Source organism: Aphelocoma coerulescens, chromosome 15, assembly GCF_041296385.1.
Source record: "Aphelocoma coerulescens isolate FSJ_1873_10779 chromosome 15, UR_Acoe_1.0, whole genome shotgun sequence".
NCBI classification, from domain to species: domain Eukaryota; kingdom Metazoa; phylum Chordata; class Aves; order Passeriformes; family Corvidae; genus Aphelocoma; species Aphelocoma coerulescens.
Genome location: NC_091029.1, coordinates 3,422,038 through 3,439,692, shown reverse-complemented (window position 1 = coordinate 3,439,692; position 17,655 = coordinate 3,422,038). Strand labels below are relative to the sequence as shown.

Sequence of the window (17,655 nt, the reverse complement as noted above, 5' to 3'; positions counted from 1 at the left end):
TATGCTTAGTTTCATCACCCGAGCTCACTCTCACTGCTGTGCAGCAACTCCAAAGAGAGGATACAAGCTCTGCTCTGGGAATGCCAAACACACAGATCCAAAGGTAACCCCAGCACTGTTCATAATGAGCTCTTGTCACCTTTTAGAGGTGCAAAAAGGATGCTAAGTGCTAGCCCTGGTCCAGGAACAATTCTACTTACCATTTCCCCACTTCCAGTTAGAAAATAAAGGCATTACAACCAGTTTCTTCCAAAAAATATCCTTTATTGTTTTGGTTGTAAATATAAAAAAATGCATTGCACAATTTAACAGACCTACTGAAAAGTGCTACATATCAACAGCACAACAGAAGTTGTCATGCAACAGAACAGGAAACCTAAGCAAAGCAAGAGCACAACCTGAAGTCCTCATACCTTCAAGATTTTTTTTCCTTTTTTTCTTAACAAGAATGAATTCCATTCACTTAAAACACATTTAAATACAAGGTTAGAAGAAGAAAACGAGCTATTTATTCATTGTATTGTTAAAAGGCTTGCTCATAACATTAATATCTTTTGATTGAAAACCTTATTCATGGTGGAAAAGTTCAGACAATGGCTAGAAATTAATTCCATTAATATTACCGAAGGTGTGTTTCTTTGTAACTGAAGTTCCTGTAATTGCAACTGAAGAACTCAAGTTTTACAGATAGAGCTATAGTTTGGTTCTACCACTTCTGCTCTAGCACAGTAAATGAGCAGAAAATCCAACCAGAATGAAACAAAAGAAAACTAGAACTTTAACTGATGTTGTAGGAAAAATATTGGGGTCCTATAAAAGAAAAAAAAAAACCCAAAACAAATAATCTCCTCTGAAACTCAAGTGTATAAATTAGGGAGTAATAGAAAAACTCCTGATGTCTCACCTAATTTAAAAAACTTCTTAAAGTTATCAACAATTGTCCATAGTCCTTCAGACTGGTGTAACTGAATCCCTAAAGAACTTAAACTGGATGTCATCAGCCTTTTGATTTTTGGTAGTTTTCCATGCAATAAAGGTGGAAAGGAACAAAAAAAACCACCAAAAACCCAAAACAAAAAAAAAAAAGGAAAAGGTGAAAACAGTGAAAAACCCATTCTGTTTTCAGCAGTACCTTCTAGCTGACAACATCAAGAATTATCCACTCCAGAAAACTGAGAAAGTGAAATAGCCTTCAAATAATTTGTACTACAAAAGCATTATCTTACTGAACATTTCTGCAGTGACCTTCCCTATCCTGTTCTCAAACTGCTTTTCAGGAGTTTTGGGCTTTAAAAGCAAACACAACTAAATTTACCTGTCCCTGTCACTTCTACCACATGTGAACACAAACACATTCACAAAGGAATGTAAAAAAACCTGAAGATACAAAGGGATGCAGTTTTTCAATACCTTTGACAGCCCTTTTGTCTTTTCAAGCCAGTTCAGATTTAGAGGTTTAAGCCCTTGCCTGTTTCCTGGGTTTGTCATAGCAGAGGTTATGTCCTCGTGTGCACAGGTGCTCCTGCACATGGCAGTGGAGGGCAGTGGATTCAGCAGGAAAAGATGTAATTTTTTCCATACACAGACGAAGTTACTCACAACCTCAGTCTGAAAGGGTCACAGTAATGCTACATAGATAAAATCCTCTCAAAGGCCAGGGAAGCCCCACTTCCTCCATTTGCTCCATTTTCCACAGAGCATCATTTTAGGGGGAACAATGTATGACTTATGATTAATCAAATGCATACACAACACCAAGATCTAAGGCACAGATGGAAACATTCTAGTAGGCCCCCCTTCAAGGAAGCCTTCCACAGGGGACTAGAAAAGCAGGGAAGAGCATTCCAGTCAGGTCAAATGGTATTAACCAAGAATCCTTTGGTTTTGTGCAGAGATCAGACTGTCACAGTGAAGTGTGCACTTGTCTGTGATCCCACTCCTCAGTAATTCCTTTAATTCTAGTTTGCTCCTGGACTTTCACCCCTTACTCCTCCTGCTAAAAGGAGGCCAATAACTGCAGTAACAGCTAATAACTACACCAGATAACGCCCAAGTTCTCCAGAACTTGTGTTTGGGGTGGGGCCATCTACAATATACCAATTAATACAATTAAGGTCAGAAGGAACCAGTAGACAATCCCAGTTTGACCTTGGGCATATCACAGGCCATAAATAAGTTATTTAGCCACTCCTTTACTGAGTGAAATACATTGGATTTGATGGAATACAACTTGTATTCAATTACATGGGGCTTCTCCAAAAGTTTAGCACCAGCAGATGTGCAGCACCTGCAGTTCTGTGCAGATTTATAGGCACTGTGTGTTTGGCTTGCTTACTTTGGTGACACTGAGGAAATCAGAGCGCTTAAATTAGGGGAGAAAGTGTTACCAAACTCTGAAAAAAATAAAGTAATAAAACTCCTCAGTGGGTAAGAAAGACAGACTAAGGTGTTTAAACATAAATCAAAGTGGAAAACTCTGCAGGAACTAATACATACGTGGTCTATCTCTTTCCATACCAATCTTTACTGGTTCTACTTGTTCAGATGTGAGACATAAACCAGCTTTTCTCCTCCTGTGTTTCCAAATGAAGTGAAATCACTCTCCTCACAAGGCTGACTGATAAAAGAAAAGAATTCTGATTTGCAATAACAGGGTGACAAGAATATATTGAATCACTGCTTCAAAGAGCAGTCACATCATTTCTGGTAATTGCACTACATGGAAAGTATCTTTTCACTTTTCCTTTCCTCCCCTCCTACACTCTTGCCTAAGTAAGCAATATTTAATTTTTTTTCTCTTTAAGATTTGCAGTTGCTTTAATAGTGCTTTGAGTTTATTTCTGCACCACAATTTGTTAAACAAGCACTCTCCCCCCGGTTGTAACCAGCTCACGGTGCAATCAGATTGATACGTTTTCCATCCACATCCACAGAAAAACTGTGAATGGACAAAATTTTTGGCAGTTCAGTTAAATTACCCCTTCCTATTCCTTTAAGGTTGCTTTCAGCTTCTAGTCCATTCAGTGAGATATGGATGTTAGGGGTTTCAGCTGTCCAATTTCCCCGGGCCCTGAAGTATGATTGTACTGCACTGGGCTTCTTGGGACAAAACTCCCACGTCATCGATACCAGAAATGGTAAAAATCACACACCATCACTGCTGACAAGCAGGAGACCACATGGCAGGGGAGGCATTACAGGATCTGCTCATCTGAAAAGGTCAGCAAAAACACCAGTTCTTGGACAATATGCCTTCTGCTTTCTTGCTAGAAAGCCAGATATGTTTTTAACACACGAACAGTGAGATCGGCCCCCCGAGGAAAGGCCGGGAGGGACATCTTCAGCTCATCACAGCATAAAATGATTTTACTGGAGTCAGATTCACAACCAGTGATAAAAATGGGAGGATTTAAAGCACTGATTTAAAAAATGATTTACTTATTCAACACTTCTTACCCAGCTGCACCCAAAAGTATATTGTTTAATTGATTACAACATTATGAAAGACCTAGGAATGGATCCCTCCAAAGAATCTACTCACTAATTAATTACTATGACAACCTTTGCACACCATTCCTTGGCTGAGACTTGGAATTTTGTTGCTTCTATCACAGGGACACAGGTTTTCACATGTACCATGAACTTCAAATTATATGTCCAATCTACAGTAAAAAAAAAAAAAAAAAAAAAAAAAAAGCAGCATCTCCCCCTGTGCCTGCACAGCTACAGGAAGGTGTGTTGGTACAAAATGTGCCATTCTGCCATCCCCTTCAGCCCCCAGTTCCTCCATGCAGGGAGAGGGCCCTGGGGCTCACCTTTTGTGCCTTCTCCTTGCTACAGTGCTGCTCACACAGAAGGAACTCTGGAAGGAAAACCATTAGCTGCAAAAACTCAGGGCAATGGAGAAACAAGAACAACCCCCTGTACTCAGTCCTACTCCCCAGGTCTATTGTTTCCTTTCAAACTTTGACCCACCAAGTGGAGGAGATTGGGGACAATACTGAGAAAAGCTCCTTTCCCCCAGGAGAACCTACTGAGCCCATTTCAGTGTGTGCAACCCCCAAGTGCTCCAACTACTCCTCATTTTCCCACTGTGAGAAGCTGCACATCACCTCCAGCCTGCTCTTGGAACTGGAAGAAAACTGCTCAGGGGAAGCATTCCCACCATTTGCATAGCTCTGAACAATCAGGGTCAAGTTGTGAGTGGAATTACAAGGGTCATGGGACCATCCTAGACTATGAACAATCAGCTAGAATGAACATCCCAGTGCTATCTCAGGATGGACAATCACTGCTGGAATGGGACTCAGTTTACCTGCAGCAGAGGACAGTACATGCTGAGACTCTCACACAAAAATGTTATGCAGTATTTTGAGTTTTAAACTTATTTTTACAAGTTTTCTAATTCATGTTGAACATAACCTTCCCATATAGGCCAGGCTTAGCAAAGTCCTTCAGGTTTTTCAGACAGAAGGCAAAAAGAAGCAGCAAAAAAGACAAAGAAGCAAAGAACTGACTGCAAGTCTGTGTGGTTTGATACAGCTTCTGAGATAATAAAAAAGCCAATTTTTTAGCATTACAAACTCAATTCTTGTCTCTGAAGTGCTATTACATTTACCTATGGGTGTGTTTTATATGTGCACATTTTGTGAGGATGGCAGCTGAACTGTGCAGATTGCAAAAAACCAGTTTGTTGATTAAAAGGTATAAAATTCATATCTTTATCCTAATTGCAGAATTTATACAATCTAAAACTGCTTTCTTGCACTTACGGCACGGCCTGCCACTCCCCTGCAATGGCTAAATTAAAAAAAAAAAAGAAATAAGCTACTTTATTTACTAGAAAATAAAGCACATCTTGAAACTGATCAAAAGCAATGATACACTCATTCAAATAAAAATACACAAAACACAGCCTGAGATTTTAATTCTAAGTATTTTTGCCATGAGTTGACATCACTGACAGATTTTTCTTCTCCTTTGGTTTTTTGTATGATCCTGTTTAACAATTTTCACTATTCAAGTAAAACAAATGGAACTGAATACCAGAAAACAGAATAAAAAGCATATTTTGCTTCATGAACTCAAAATTATTTTTTCCCCTTGAAGAGCACATTCCTTGGTGTACAGGATTTACACTTCAGAGAACTGAGGGTGTTTCATAGAAATCTCTTAGTTGCATACAGATGCATTGATGGAGATCTATTGCTGCCTGCAGGGCTCAAACCTGCTGAGTTTACCTGAGCTCGGTGGTTTTTCTCACTTGACGGAGCACAGCACAGCACTGGAGAGGAACCAAAACATTCTGACAACGCTGCATCACCTGCACCTCTTCGGAAGGCAGGGCCAGGTGCCCTGAACAATGTCTCAGGTGATGGAGAGAATCCTTTCTAAAGTGCACCGACTGGAGGAGCCTGGGCAGGCGGGGCCTGGCAGGTTCCCCACCCCTGGGACAAGCACCTCAGTGTCTTTGGTTGTTAGGTCTCCCCAGCTCTCTTGTTCACCTTCATCACGGCCTCCCGGGCCTGCTCTGGCAGCTGCGACGGGTCCGTCAGGATCGAGGTGGTCCTGCTCAGGTGCCGAAGGGTGTTCAGCACCACTGTAAAAAACAAACCCAGGAAAGCATCAAGAGAAACCATCAGTCTGACTGATCTTTCTTCTACAAAAGAGAGCACCCCGTGACACTTGTAAGTAAGTTAAATACTTGCTGAATGGCAAGAGGGAAAGAATCAAGCAATGATGCCCAAACAGAAGGTCACTCCAAAGCTGAATACAAATCTCAGAGGTCTTCCCTCATTACACAGCCAAACATACTCCAACTAGAGCCAAGCTTTTGAAATTTAAATGTAGTTAAAGACTGTTTAAATTCTGGTATATTCAACAATTTTTTTTCTGTCTTCACAGTCAGAAGAGGCTCTTATTTTTTCACTGAGCTAACAAAAAGGAAGCAAAAGTCACATTCAGCATCACGTGCTTTCTTTATCATCCTCCGACTTTTAAAAAATGCTATTATATTACACTTTATATGATCTGGAAGAGCTTCTGGATGAAACTTCACTTACTTGGCCTCAGAATAGGAAGAGAACAGTGCTGATCCAACCAGGCCAGTGCAGTTTCGTTCAGATCCTTAAAACTTGTTGTGGAAACCATCCCATTGAAGGACTCAAACAATGGCTTAATAATAATGCTGAACTGCAGACCATCAAATGTCAAGGGAGACAACAAAGGGGGAGCTCCAAACATTCTAAAGGAAAGGCTATGACAGAGAAAACACTGGATTTCTAAATGGACTTCAACTGCCAGAGGGACTGCAACATTTCAAAAATTGTACTTTCAAATCTGTAACACTAAGACTAAGGAAAAAAATTGAACCTTAGCTCCTAGTGATATTCCCTATACTTTGCAAAATTCCTCCACACTGACCTGAAGGGGGAAAAAAGGAAAGGGGAATGTGCAAGTTTTTGAACAGCTTCAGTAACTAATTTTTTTCCCCTGAAATCTTTGCTATTGTCTATTTACATTTCCCAAAAGACAGCCAGAGTTGCAGTTACAGCAGAGTCCACAGAAGGTTTCTTGCAGTACAATAACCTAGCAAGAAAACCCTGCCTCTACATTGCATTTTACTTTCCAGTTATCTCCCACACTTTGAGGTGAACAAGTTCTGCAAGAATCCATATCCACATGCAGATGCAGATGAAAACTGAGGACATTTGTTATTTAAGTAACTTGGCTTAAAGTCACAGCATCAGAATCTCAAGCTCTTGGCTCTAAAAGTACCAGTACCAAAGCCCAAGTTCATCAGGTTGGTATAAAAGGATACAATCCAAAACTTCCAGTTCTGCAGGGTCCTGCTTCTCACATACTCATCAAACAAACTCTTCATGTGGTCAAACCTTTGCCGTGTTACGGGAACCCCGGTAGCAGGGAGCTGCTGCTGGCAAGAACTGAAAAGATGTTTGGAGGTCAGAATCCCACTAAAAAGGACACATTTCTCTTCCAGAATAAATTGCAGCAGGAGAAAAGTGTGTATTCCTGGTATCTCTGGTGGAGGGGCTTCCCAGTGCATGATCCCCCCAGAGTGTAACTGCTCCAGTCAGCAATACAAACTGTTTTCCCAACTATTTTGTCTATATTCAAGCAGCAAAGTGATTTATCAAGCTGCTACAAACACTTCTTACGAACAACAAAACTGAAAACAAAGTATAACATAGAACAAAGTAATTTTAGGCATCCATTAAGGACAAGGCACATCAGGAGTCAAGGAAAAATTTACAGAGTTACTCCTAAGCAATGTTACAAAAGAAGATATAACAGAGATTCTTATGAAACAGATCAATTTAAAATAAAACCAAGCAGACTTCATTATATTTTGTAAGAAAAACAGAAGTATTTTGATTTACTGCTAATTCTAACATCATGCCTAAGCCTAAAACTTCTGGAGCTGGAAGCAAAGCCACCGGTGTTCTCAACATACTGTGTAGTAGTAGGTAACTATCATAAACCCAGAGAGCAAAGTGAGGCACTGGGAAGGTGAAGGGATTTACCACAGTTATATTCAGCCAGTGACAAACTTCTGGAGCCCAAGCCCTGTGTCTTATGCACTCAAACACATTTTCCTATAAAAACTGACTGCATTTGAAAAGAAACCTGCAGCAAAGCCATTGTGAAGAGTGAGAGTTCCATCACCAATGAGCTTTATAAAAACATCCTTGCTGGCTTCTTCTCAGAATTATTCTGACCTGACATATCCTCCCTGATGCTGCCACTGTTGTGCATTCCGTGCTCAGAGCTTGCAGAAAACCCACACAGTCTGCACCAGTGCCCATCCCACAGCAGCTCTGCTTGGAGCTGGCAGCAGCTCTGTTCTGTCCAACACCCATCTGCTGCCTGGTGTGACACTGAGCACACACTCCCTGCTGTTTGGCCCAAGCACCACTGAAGCTGCTGCTCCATCCCTGGAAGCTCCCTGGTCTCACAGGATGGTGGCGTTCAGCTCCTCGATTTCCTCCCGAAGGCGCCTGGTCTCCTCCTGCATCTGTGTCCTCTCCTGCTGCAGCTTAGCAATGTACTCCACTGTCTTCTGGAGCGTGATGGCATGGCTGATCTAGACCAAACACAGACACACAGTTCACCTTCTGCAACAACCTGAGATTCATGAAGAGTTTGTCCTCCTAACCTGCACTTCGGCACCTTTTAATTTTGCTTTACTGGGTGTAAAAGCACAGGATCAGGCAGAGCAAAACACTTCAGATACTCAACTCTGTGCTCCTCTGACTCCTCTTCACACTCCAGTAGAGAAATGTGGCTGCAGGGGCTGTTTTCTTCCTTAAACTACCTTTCTGCTACTATGTTGAAAGAAGTATTTTAGTAATTTAAAATGTTTTATTTCATTATCTGTCCTCTTAAAAATATTTACAGTTCTTACTTAAGTACTGAAGGATGTGCTACATCTCCAGACAGATTTATAGTGCTGGTAGAAGCACTGCTTGAAGCTAGTAATATAAATTATTTAGTTTGGGAAACCTGAAGTTATTAAAGAGAAGGACCTACCAAAGAAGACCGATAACAATACTCTTTAGTTTTGGGGAACCAATTAAAAATCTGCACTTGAAAAATAAAATAACCAGACATTTTAGTAAAGCTAAGTTTTCAAAGAGGATTTCCTTTCAAATAGGCTGTTCAAGTCAGGAAGTGAAATTCTGACAACGTATCACCTAAATTTCTGAAACTATAAAAATTATGCAAACAAATCAGCATGTTGCACAAAAAGCTTTCATATTTTCCATGTCTCAAAGCTACTGGTATTTAAAGGACACAAAAAATTTTGTTGTGCAGCTATATCTGTATTTCAATTTAGCAAACTAAGTTAACCAGTGTAGCCAGAGTAAGTTCTTAGTTTGGATAAAGTCATTTGACAACGAGAAATCAGCTGGGTCTCTGTAAGCCCATGTACAAAAGACAGGTGAAAGGAGAAAAAAAGGCCCTGATTCTTAAAGACAGCTGGGTGGTGTAGAGTCCTAAACAGATTTTCCAAATCATCTGAACTGAACATGCTTCTGACTCCTGCTGGGAGGCAGAGATCTCAATGGTGTAGGAAATTTTAGGAATTTACCTAACCTTTTCCATTCTACCTCTGCTCACTGCTGTGCTCCAGCAGTGCGAGCTCTGCTGTGCTCAGCTGACCATTCAACAGTGAAATCATTACATTTATTAACAAGACTTCTAGAATGGCTCTTTCTTACATTTCACATTAAACTGTAAATGCTGCTGAGGTACTTACCGACTTGGAGTTGGCTGACACCAAGCTGTTCAGAGCACTGAAACCAATCTTGATATTAAACCTTCGTTTTTGTTCTGAAAGATGCCTCATCCTTCGATTCTGCATAAATAAAATCAGCTCAGTCTATGCTGTTCTCCTTTACTGTTCTACTGCTATGACTATTTCAGCTATTCAAATTCAGTGTCATTTTTGTTGACTTGTTGACATTCACAGTCTCCCCTGGAACAACTCTCCGGAATTTTAATAATGAACTGACAGTGTGTTTGTGGACCAAGCCACCTCTGACATCTGCACCTATTTTAAACATCACATGCCAGGACGGCAAGGAGAAAACCTGGAAGATGATATATTACCTGGAGGTTCTAGACTTGTACAGTATGCACATGATTTGTTACTTGCCAGCATGGCATATGAAGGTTGTTTGAGAGATACTATTTGTCTGTATAGTGCTTTAGCAGAAAGAAAAGGTCACCCTACACCTCTTCAGCTGTGTCATCAGGAAATAAAAGATTTAGGATTTATATTAACAAAAGAGCAAAGATCAGTGGACCCAGAATTTGTCCAGGCTGTGGTAGAAATACCTCGCAATCAGTAACAAAGAAAACACCTGGCAGGATTTTTCAGGCACAGGAGGATCCTGCAGCCCCTGGATCCCAGGGCTGAAGAGCCACATAAACCACTCACAGGAGCTCCCAAGGTTGGTGTCCATAGAAAGAAAAGACTTTCCAAGCTATAAAGGAGCTCTAGTTTCTGCTCCAGCACTGGGAATGCCAGATTATTCCAAGGTCTCTGAGCTACTGAGGACAAAGGAGCAGCCGGTGGATCCCTTCCCAAAGCTGGGGCCACACCGCCGCCCTGTGGCTCCTGCCCAGCTCAGCTGAAGCCTGGAACAGCAAGGGATCATCCCTGGGATGCTAACACATCACAGCTGCAGCAGGGACACAGAGAAAGGATCCAGGAAGGAACAGAACAACTCCATATATGACTCCAAAAATCCCCCTTCCACACAGAGGTGAGTGCCAGGTGTGTGAAGGAGGTGCAGAGACCCTTAACTGTGTAACAGGCCAAGGATTTCTTTTTTCTGAATCCCTCTCTGGCAGCACCAGCTCAAGTTGTTCCTATTGTTGCACCACTCAATTACTACTTTTTCCTGGGAGTTTGCCACAGGAAATCTGGGATGAAGAAACTTCTTTAACAGATTTTGCACTTTGAGAACACATTCCTGGCAGAGTGAGGCTTTCTGGCAGCAGCTCACCATCACCCCACTTTATAATGAAGGAAAGCAGTGTAATAAAGTAGTGAAGTGGCTGCCCAAAACCACAGAAAATGCAGGTTCAAGAGCAGAACTGAGATTTCCAGTGCCCTCTATGCTTTGCCAAACTGAAGTAGCCATGTTACCTAGCAATACAGAACTGTTTAATCTAACAATGAAGAGGAACAAAAGCACATACATCTGGAGCCTGGCAAATAGCACTGTTTCTCTCTTGTCTTACAAAAGAGTTACTAACAGTCCACATCCAAAGCAATTCCTGTCAGAGGAGGTGTGTTTACATGGCTATGAAGCCTATTTCATTGCAGTATCCCTACTTTTAAGAATGCTCCTCCATCTTGTGACCACTTTCCCATCATCAGCCAGCCCTGCTAATTTGTTCCTTTGTTAACTTATTCCCTAACAGCAGAATAGGCTGCATCTCCTGCTTGTGAGCATTCATGCCAAGCAAATCACTGCCAACTTTCATGGGTAACTTGCAGCATGGTCAGCAAGGGGCAGTTCTGATTCTCCTCTGCAACAGATCTAGAGCTGAGTGTAGTCACAGGCTGCAGGTGTTAAAACTTATATTTCTGCCCTGGAGTAATCAAACTGCCCTCAACTCACAGGGTACACACAGCCAGAGAAGCCAGAAGGGGGTTGGCACTTGCAAAACAGTTAAGTAACACTCCCTTTCACAACAGAATGAATGAGAGGGTTACAGCTGATTGTTCTGATGGGGTTTTTGTGGAGAAGTTTCTCATACCACCACAGAAAGTGTTCTGACAAGTGTTCAGCTTGTGTGTGAGGTACAACCAGTGCTCAGGTGCTATCTCTAGACCGCCGAGTTCTTACCCCAGTAATTCTCGAAGGGTTTTACAGGTGTAACTCGTAGAGTCTGTGGAGCTGCTTCTCTGTGGAGCAGCATAGCATCACTGGAGACATGTAAGTAACTCAGCAGGTCAAGAACTTCCCCTCCAGCGATGGCCAGAGCCCTGCAGACTGAAGAGCCCCAACAGAACAATGGCAAAAAGCCACAGTTTAGAACACTAAGCCTGAAACCTTTGACCAAGTAAACTGACACCTGTCACAACACTCCTGTGAGCCACAGCAGGAACTGCTGTCATGACCATTAGGACCTGCAGAGGTACAGCTAAGCCTGGCCCCTCTGGTGACACATCCCTGAGGAGCAGAGCAGATTATTAGAGTCTGACATTTTGGATTGCACAGAGCAGCACAGATGCAGCAGCAAGCTAAGCCCGACACACAAATATGCTACTGTCCTGAAGCACAACTTTCTCTAGTCCATGCTCAGACATCAGGACAGAAAAGTAGCTATGAAGGCAAAGAAGGAAAGCCCCTCAAAGGAAGGGACACACACCTTAAATGCAGCCATAGTAGGGTCAGTGGCAGATTTTCCTGAGCAGCTGTTCTGAGGAGACTGTGGACTGGGGCTCTGCTCAGAGGTGCAGGGGGAAGCCTGACCTGAATTCTGACAGTCCCGGCCTTCATAAAGGAAAAAACACAAGACACATTAACAAACAACTTTTTGTAGCAAATTAAGTGCTGAGAAGTTTCTACTCAGAATTGAACTGAAATGCAGTCGGCAACCAAATTACGCTGTTTGATGCAGCAACCACATGCTAGAAAACATCAAGACTGCTGGGAAAGCTTAGGATACAATGTCACAAGTGTCATACATCCTGAATAGCAAGATGTAATAGTCCTTTCACACACACATATTTCAGCAAAGGCATACTGGATGTGCAGGCTGTGATTCCATCGTCCTGCTGGACTCCCCCATTTGTCTCTAAAGGCCTGGGACACGATGGTGACATTTACAAGCCATTTACCACCAGAACCAGCCCAAGGAACACTCCATCGATGCACATGCAAAAGGAGTCTTTGCACTTACCTACAGAGATTGTGTCTGAGATCCTCCAGTCAAAATCAGAGCTATGACACTAACAACAAACCTATTCAGCATTTCCTACACAGATGTCTTTCATTTCTTGGACAGCACATCCTTTTAGAAAGGAGCCACTTACAGGAAGCACAAAATCACAGTTTGTGGGGACACTGCACAGTCATTTAAGACAAAAATTGCAAACTACTGGATGCAACTGAAGCTGTGGGGTAGAAGGGCCTGAAAAGCTTTTCCTTCAAAAATTATCTAGGTATCCTCAAGGCCCATTTACATCCTGCCTACCCAACAGAAACACACTTCCATGTGCAGGGGGGAGAATGCTTACAGCTTTCTAACTTACTAGGTGTAGGTGAGGGAACTTGTGAACTGCAACAGTGGGAAGGGATGTGCTCTCCTTTCACCAACACATCCTGGACTACACTAGGAGGGAAGAGATGTGAGACTGTGGACTGGCTTTGTTGACTACTTGGTGCTCGCTGTGCTGGACCAACCAGAATGTTACTACGGAACTCCGTCACCCCGGGAGCCTGGGAACAGCACAGAAACAGCACAGAGGAAAACAGAGAAAGAGGGAGCAGGAGGGGCAGTGTGGGGGCAGAGGGAAAGAAGGGATGAGAGAAAGGAGAAAGTGGGGGGAGAGAGATTAAGAAAGAGAAAGAAAGAGAGAGATTTGTTACCTTGCCTTTCACTAAAAGTAGCAAATTAATACATGATTAACAATCTGATGACATGAAACAAGGTCTAATATATAAGGAATTGGCAGGCACCAAAGTCAGGCTTCTGGCAGGAGACCAGTATCCTTTCGTAACTTAAAGCAGTATTACAACACATCAACAGCATAATATACTAAAATCTATATCCATCCTCCTGCACACAACATATTGGGGAAACCCACTCACATACCCAAGGCATGTTTTCCAATATGGCAGTGGAAAGGTGAGCTCCCTGGGCTTCTGCACAGTTAAAGCACAAGCCATCCCCATCCACAGCACTGTGAATACAGGCCTCCTTGGAATCTTGCTGTTGTGTGAGACAGAGTCTGTCGAGACTATAAAGTGCTTCCAGGCCCATAAAGTGACTACATTAAAAATAAGCAAACATAATGCTGAATGCACAAATGCATACGTTGGGTAACAGATGATTTAGTGGACTCGTTACCCTCCTCAGCACATTATGGCTCTCACTACTTGCAAATAACAGGCCTAGAAAACAAATATATGTATTTTTTTTTCTTCTCCTTACTCTGACAATTCCAGCTGGTGCAATTGCAACATTAGACTGAGACGTGGCTGGCGTCAAAATCCCCTCTCTTTTTAAAGGTGCTGGAGTTACAATCACAGCTCTGGACTGTCCCTGAAAGGCAGCTGAAGAACACAATTCAGTTAGAATAGTTAATGAGACAAAACAAAAGCTGGAGATTATTTGGTATGAATAACTTGTCATTAAACAGGGGGGTGGATCAATGGGCATCTATTTGGTACTATTTCACTGCAGTATAAAATGTCACCAGTCTGCCAATAATCTCAACCCCCTTAATCCAGTACAAAGGACTTCAACACTCCAGCTATTTCTGAGTCTTCTAGCATCACTGTTTCAAGGCGAATTTACAGAGGTATGTAGTAATCCAGGGAGATGCAAAGTGTCTTCATTCTATCAGAGCTGGGTTTGACAGGAGGAGGACCATCCTCAGCTCTCCTCTCCCATCCACACTTTGGGAGCCCAGACTTGCTCTGCTGACCCAGGAAGGGTCAATGACTCAATACTTCATGCTTCCTTGTATATTGATCTTAAATCCTTTCCCTCCGCACTTCATCCTACCAGCTTCTTCCACTATCTAGTTTTACAGTTGCTTTAGATCACACACAACCACAAGACAACCAAATGTGATTGGGAATCAGCATCAAAATTCCAGAAAATATGCTAAAGATCCAGGAGTTCTGCAGTGCTTAGACAGCTAGAGGTAATTCTGAACAGCAGCAAATGTCTCCACATGAATCTGTGAAGATCTCCATGTAACCAATGCAGATGTGCAGGTACTAACACAGAATTCATGCTGAAGTGGCTCTTGCCCAGTCTAGACAGAACATGACTGACCATCCTATACTAAGGGAAGAATCAGGCAAAGACACAACTTCTGTCTGGGTTTTGATAAAACTGAACCAAACATATTTGGCTTCTCTCTTGGCTGCATTGGTTCAGCTCTCCTTTGTACAAATAAAGTCATGATGCAGGAGCAGTGTCAGCACAGCTCAGTCCCTGCCGAGCCACCCCTCTGCAGGTCAGCACCAGGGTTCTGAAGGATGCACACAGAGCAGGACAGGGAGACCGTGCAGGGTTATCCAATGTCCCCTCCCTGACAGTGTCACCTGTGATTGGTAACTGTGTTTTGACTCAACTGGAGTTTCTGCAGAGCGTTCATAAGAGAGGACCGTGGATTGCACAAACCTTGTGCCAGCCCTTGCGTGGGTCTGTCTGGAGGAGAGCTCTGTCACTGACACAGGGAGTTCATTCTTTGAGCATTCCACATCTAAAGCTGGAATCACAACCCTTCCACTGTTCACTGTGGTTCAGCTGGACTTATGACATCTCTATTGAGCTCAAGAGCCTACTCTTACCAGTGCATTGTGCTGCTGCACAGGCTTGGCCTTTCTGACTTCCACACTTGGGGAGCTGCAACAACCAGCAACAATATTTAGAAGTCATTTTACATGATTCATGTTTCTGTTCTACACATGCATCTTTTCCAGACTTTCCTCTCAAAATCAGCACATTTATCCTGAAGTGGTGATAGCAGTGAAGTCTTGCACCTGATGAGACAATCTGTATAGGTTTTTAAGTCCTTATACCACCGAGCAGTTCTAACCCAAGATATAATGTAATTTGCTTTATAGTCTGGAGATGATTTGTTTGTCCTGAACACAAATGACAGGCATAAATGCCTTGGTTACAAGTACTAATGTTTATTCTATTGCCAAAAATAAAGCTCCAGTATTTATATAAATTCTTGGATTTGTCTCCTGAGCTTGATCTCCCAGTGGTTTAAGAATACTATGATCCCCAAACACATGCCACTAATCTAGATGAGAAACAAACCCACTGGTTGTGATGCTCTAGAAGTAAATGGTGGAGCATTAGGAAAGTAATATATGGGGTGAGGAACAACCCAGGAAGCACTGAGAAAGTAGGAGTAAAGGCTTTCTGAAAATGAGTTGCCTACAATCTTTACTAGGTGAGAAATGCATGTCTCGACTGCTGAAGGTACATGGACTGTTGGTTTATAACACACAATAGACTGGAACACTGCCATTAACACCCTCGTGCTATTAATCATGGACCAAACTGATCCCAGTGACATCGTAGAATTAGATCTTGCATCTGTTCTCAACAGTGATTCTTCTTTTTGGTGAGTAACCTCACTATCAGGCCCTGGCAGACACACCTACTCCCTAGTAAAGCCTGTTTAACAGTACTCCTCCAGGCAGGCTTTTTCTTGAATTATTGTTGCACATTTTAAGTGGCTGAAGTCACTTGGTTCCCAGCCAGCACAAGTCTAAAAACAGCCTACAATAATCCTAAGAAAAGCATGCTGCCTGTCCTGTCCAGCCTTGAGCTTTCCTACAAGGACCACCTCAAGCAAAATTCTCCCTCATCTTGTTATTCTTTGCCTTGTGCAGCACCAGTGGCTCCAAATCCCACCCAGTGTGGAGGTCCCAGGTATTCCTATCCTGACCTGAAACCCACTCCTGACTTAAAGCTTCTCAAGGGTCTCTAGACTGCTTGAGACAAAGATCTCTAGCTCCCTCAGGAGATCTCCTTCTCTCCTCTCCTCGGGGAAGGTAACACTCTCTCCCTACTATCTCCTCCTCCACTGTGGCTGAATGCTCTGAGGGGCAGTTAGTCACAACAGCATCACACCTAAATCCAAGGTTTCTATGGGGCAGGAGCACAGAGCTGATGCAGCTGCGCAGCCCATCACAGATGTTACAAGGAGACACCCCCTTCTGGAGGTCAGCTGTTCACACTCAACTAAACTGCTTCCAATCCTTGCAGCATCCCACTGAACAGTGCAGCCACTGCATTCAACCAGTGGATTCAGGGGTTCTGCAGACACCCTCAGAAGCTCTATTTTAACTTATTATGTAAAGCAAGAAAAGCACGAAGGTCTTTTCCTCCTGCTAGTCCCACTCTGAAAAGGAAAACATGCCCCCACAGTGCTCCTCACCTGGGGTGATGAAGGCATTCTTTACCAATAAGGACACTGTTTCAAGCTTCGGAGCAGGCACTATTTTTTGTGACTGTTTGGGCCTTGTCCCAGCACTGGCCAGAGGAACAGGTTTGGGGAGTGCAAATGTCAGCTGGGACTGCACCTGCGGCCGGGGCTGCCCCTGCACAACAGCAGTCTGGAAGGCCAGGTTACAAGGCACTCCTGCCCCCGGCTGCTGCGTGGCCAGGACCACGCTCTGGCTCTGGCTGAAGGTGGTGGCAGGGGCGTTGTGGGTCAGCGTGGCAGAAGCCGTGTGAGTGATGACCGTGGATTCACAGAGGCCGAACTTGGGGGTTTCTGGAGCAGCGAAGGCGGCGGGCGCAGGGCTCAGGCTGGAGCTCAGGGGCACCGCGGGCAGCGGGGACTGGTGCTGGGCACCCGTGGGTTGCAGCAGTGGCAGGGACGTCGGGAACACTGACATAAAAGTTTGTGGCCCACTGAGAGACGAGTCGGGAGAGAAGTCTGCTGGCTGGATGAAAGATTCCTCACTTCTAATGCTGGAACACTGGTCTGCAACAACGTCAGGAATGACAGGAGCAGGTACTGAGGAAGGAATCAGTCCATCACTGATGTTCCCTGCTGGAAGCGTGCTGGGCAATGAACCCGACGGCAGGACAGGAGACTGAGAGACAAGGAAATATCACTGATTCAGACATGTCTGAACTCCTCCTGAGAAGGACATGGCTCATGTCAGAGCCTTCTGTTTTAAACCTCTCTTACCTGGGAAGAGTGGCTGTTGCTGTCTGTGGTAGCTGAGCTGACAGCAGACACGGGAGGGAAATAATTACTGGAGCGACTGGGCGTGAATAATTCTGAAACATGAAAAGTCACTTATGAATTTTCTACTTTCCATACTCAAGGTACAGCATTGCTAGATCCTAAAATTCACAGGAATATCAGTATTATTCAGCAAATAATGAAACCATGAGATTTTT

General features: G+C 43.3%; 1 protein-coding gene across 2 annotated transcripts in view; it reads right to left on the bottom strand.

Annotated features, from left to right (window-relative positions):
* Positions 1 to 243: 243 nt before the first annotated feature.
* The window catches only part of MLXIP (MLX interacting protein), a 45,587-nt gene continuing 28,175 nt past the window's right edge, over positions 244 to 17,655 (bottom strand). The window contains exons 8-17 of one of the 2 annotated variants that reach the window (XM_069031415.1): positions 17,441 to 17,532; positions 16,679 to 17,342; positions 13,699 to 13,820; positions 12,797 to 12,983; positions 11,911 to 12,035; positions 9,281 to 9,379; positions 7,977 to 8,104; positions 6,821 to 6,944; positions 6,063 to 6,192; positions 244 to 5,599 (exon numbers count right to left, since the gene is read on the bottom strand). In XM_069031415.1, the coding sequence (XP_068887516.1) occupies positions 5,478 to 5,599; positions 6,063 to 6,192; positions 6,821 to 6,944; positions 7,977 to 8,104; positions 9,281 to 9,379; positions 11,911 to 12,035; positions 12,797 to 12,983; positions 13,699 to 13,820; positions 16,679 to 17,342; positions 17,441 to 17,532 (1,793 nt within the window). In that variant the 3' untranslated portion in view covers positions 244 to 5,477. The remainder of the gene's footprint in view (positions 5,600 to 6,062; positions 6,193 to 6,820; positions 6,945 to 7,976; positions 8,105 to 9,280; positions 9,380 to 11,910; positions 12,036 to 12,796; positions 12,984 to 13,698; positions 13,821 to 16,678; positions 17,343 to 17,440; positions 17,533 to 17,655) is intronic. The other variant, XM_069031417.1, reaches the window with a different exon arrangement.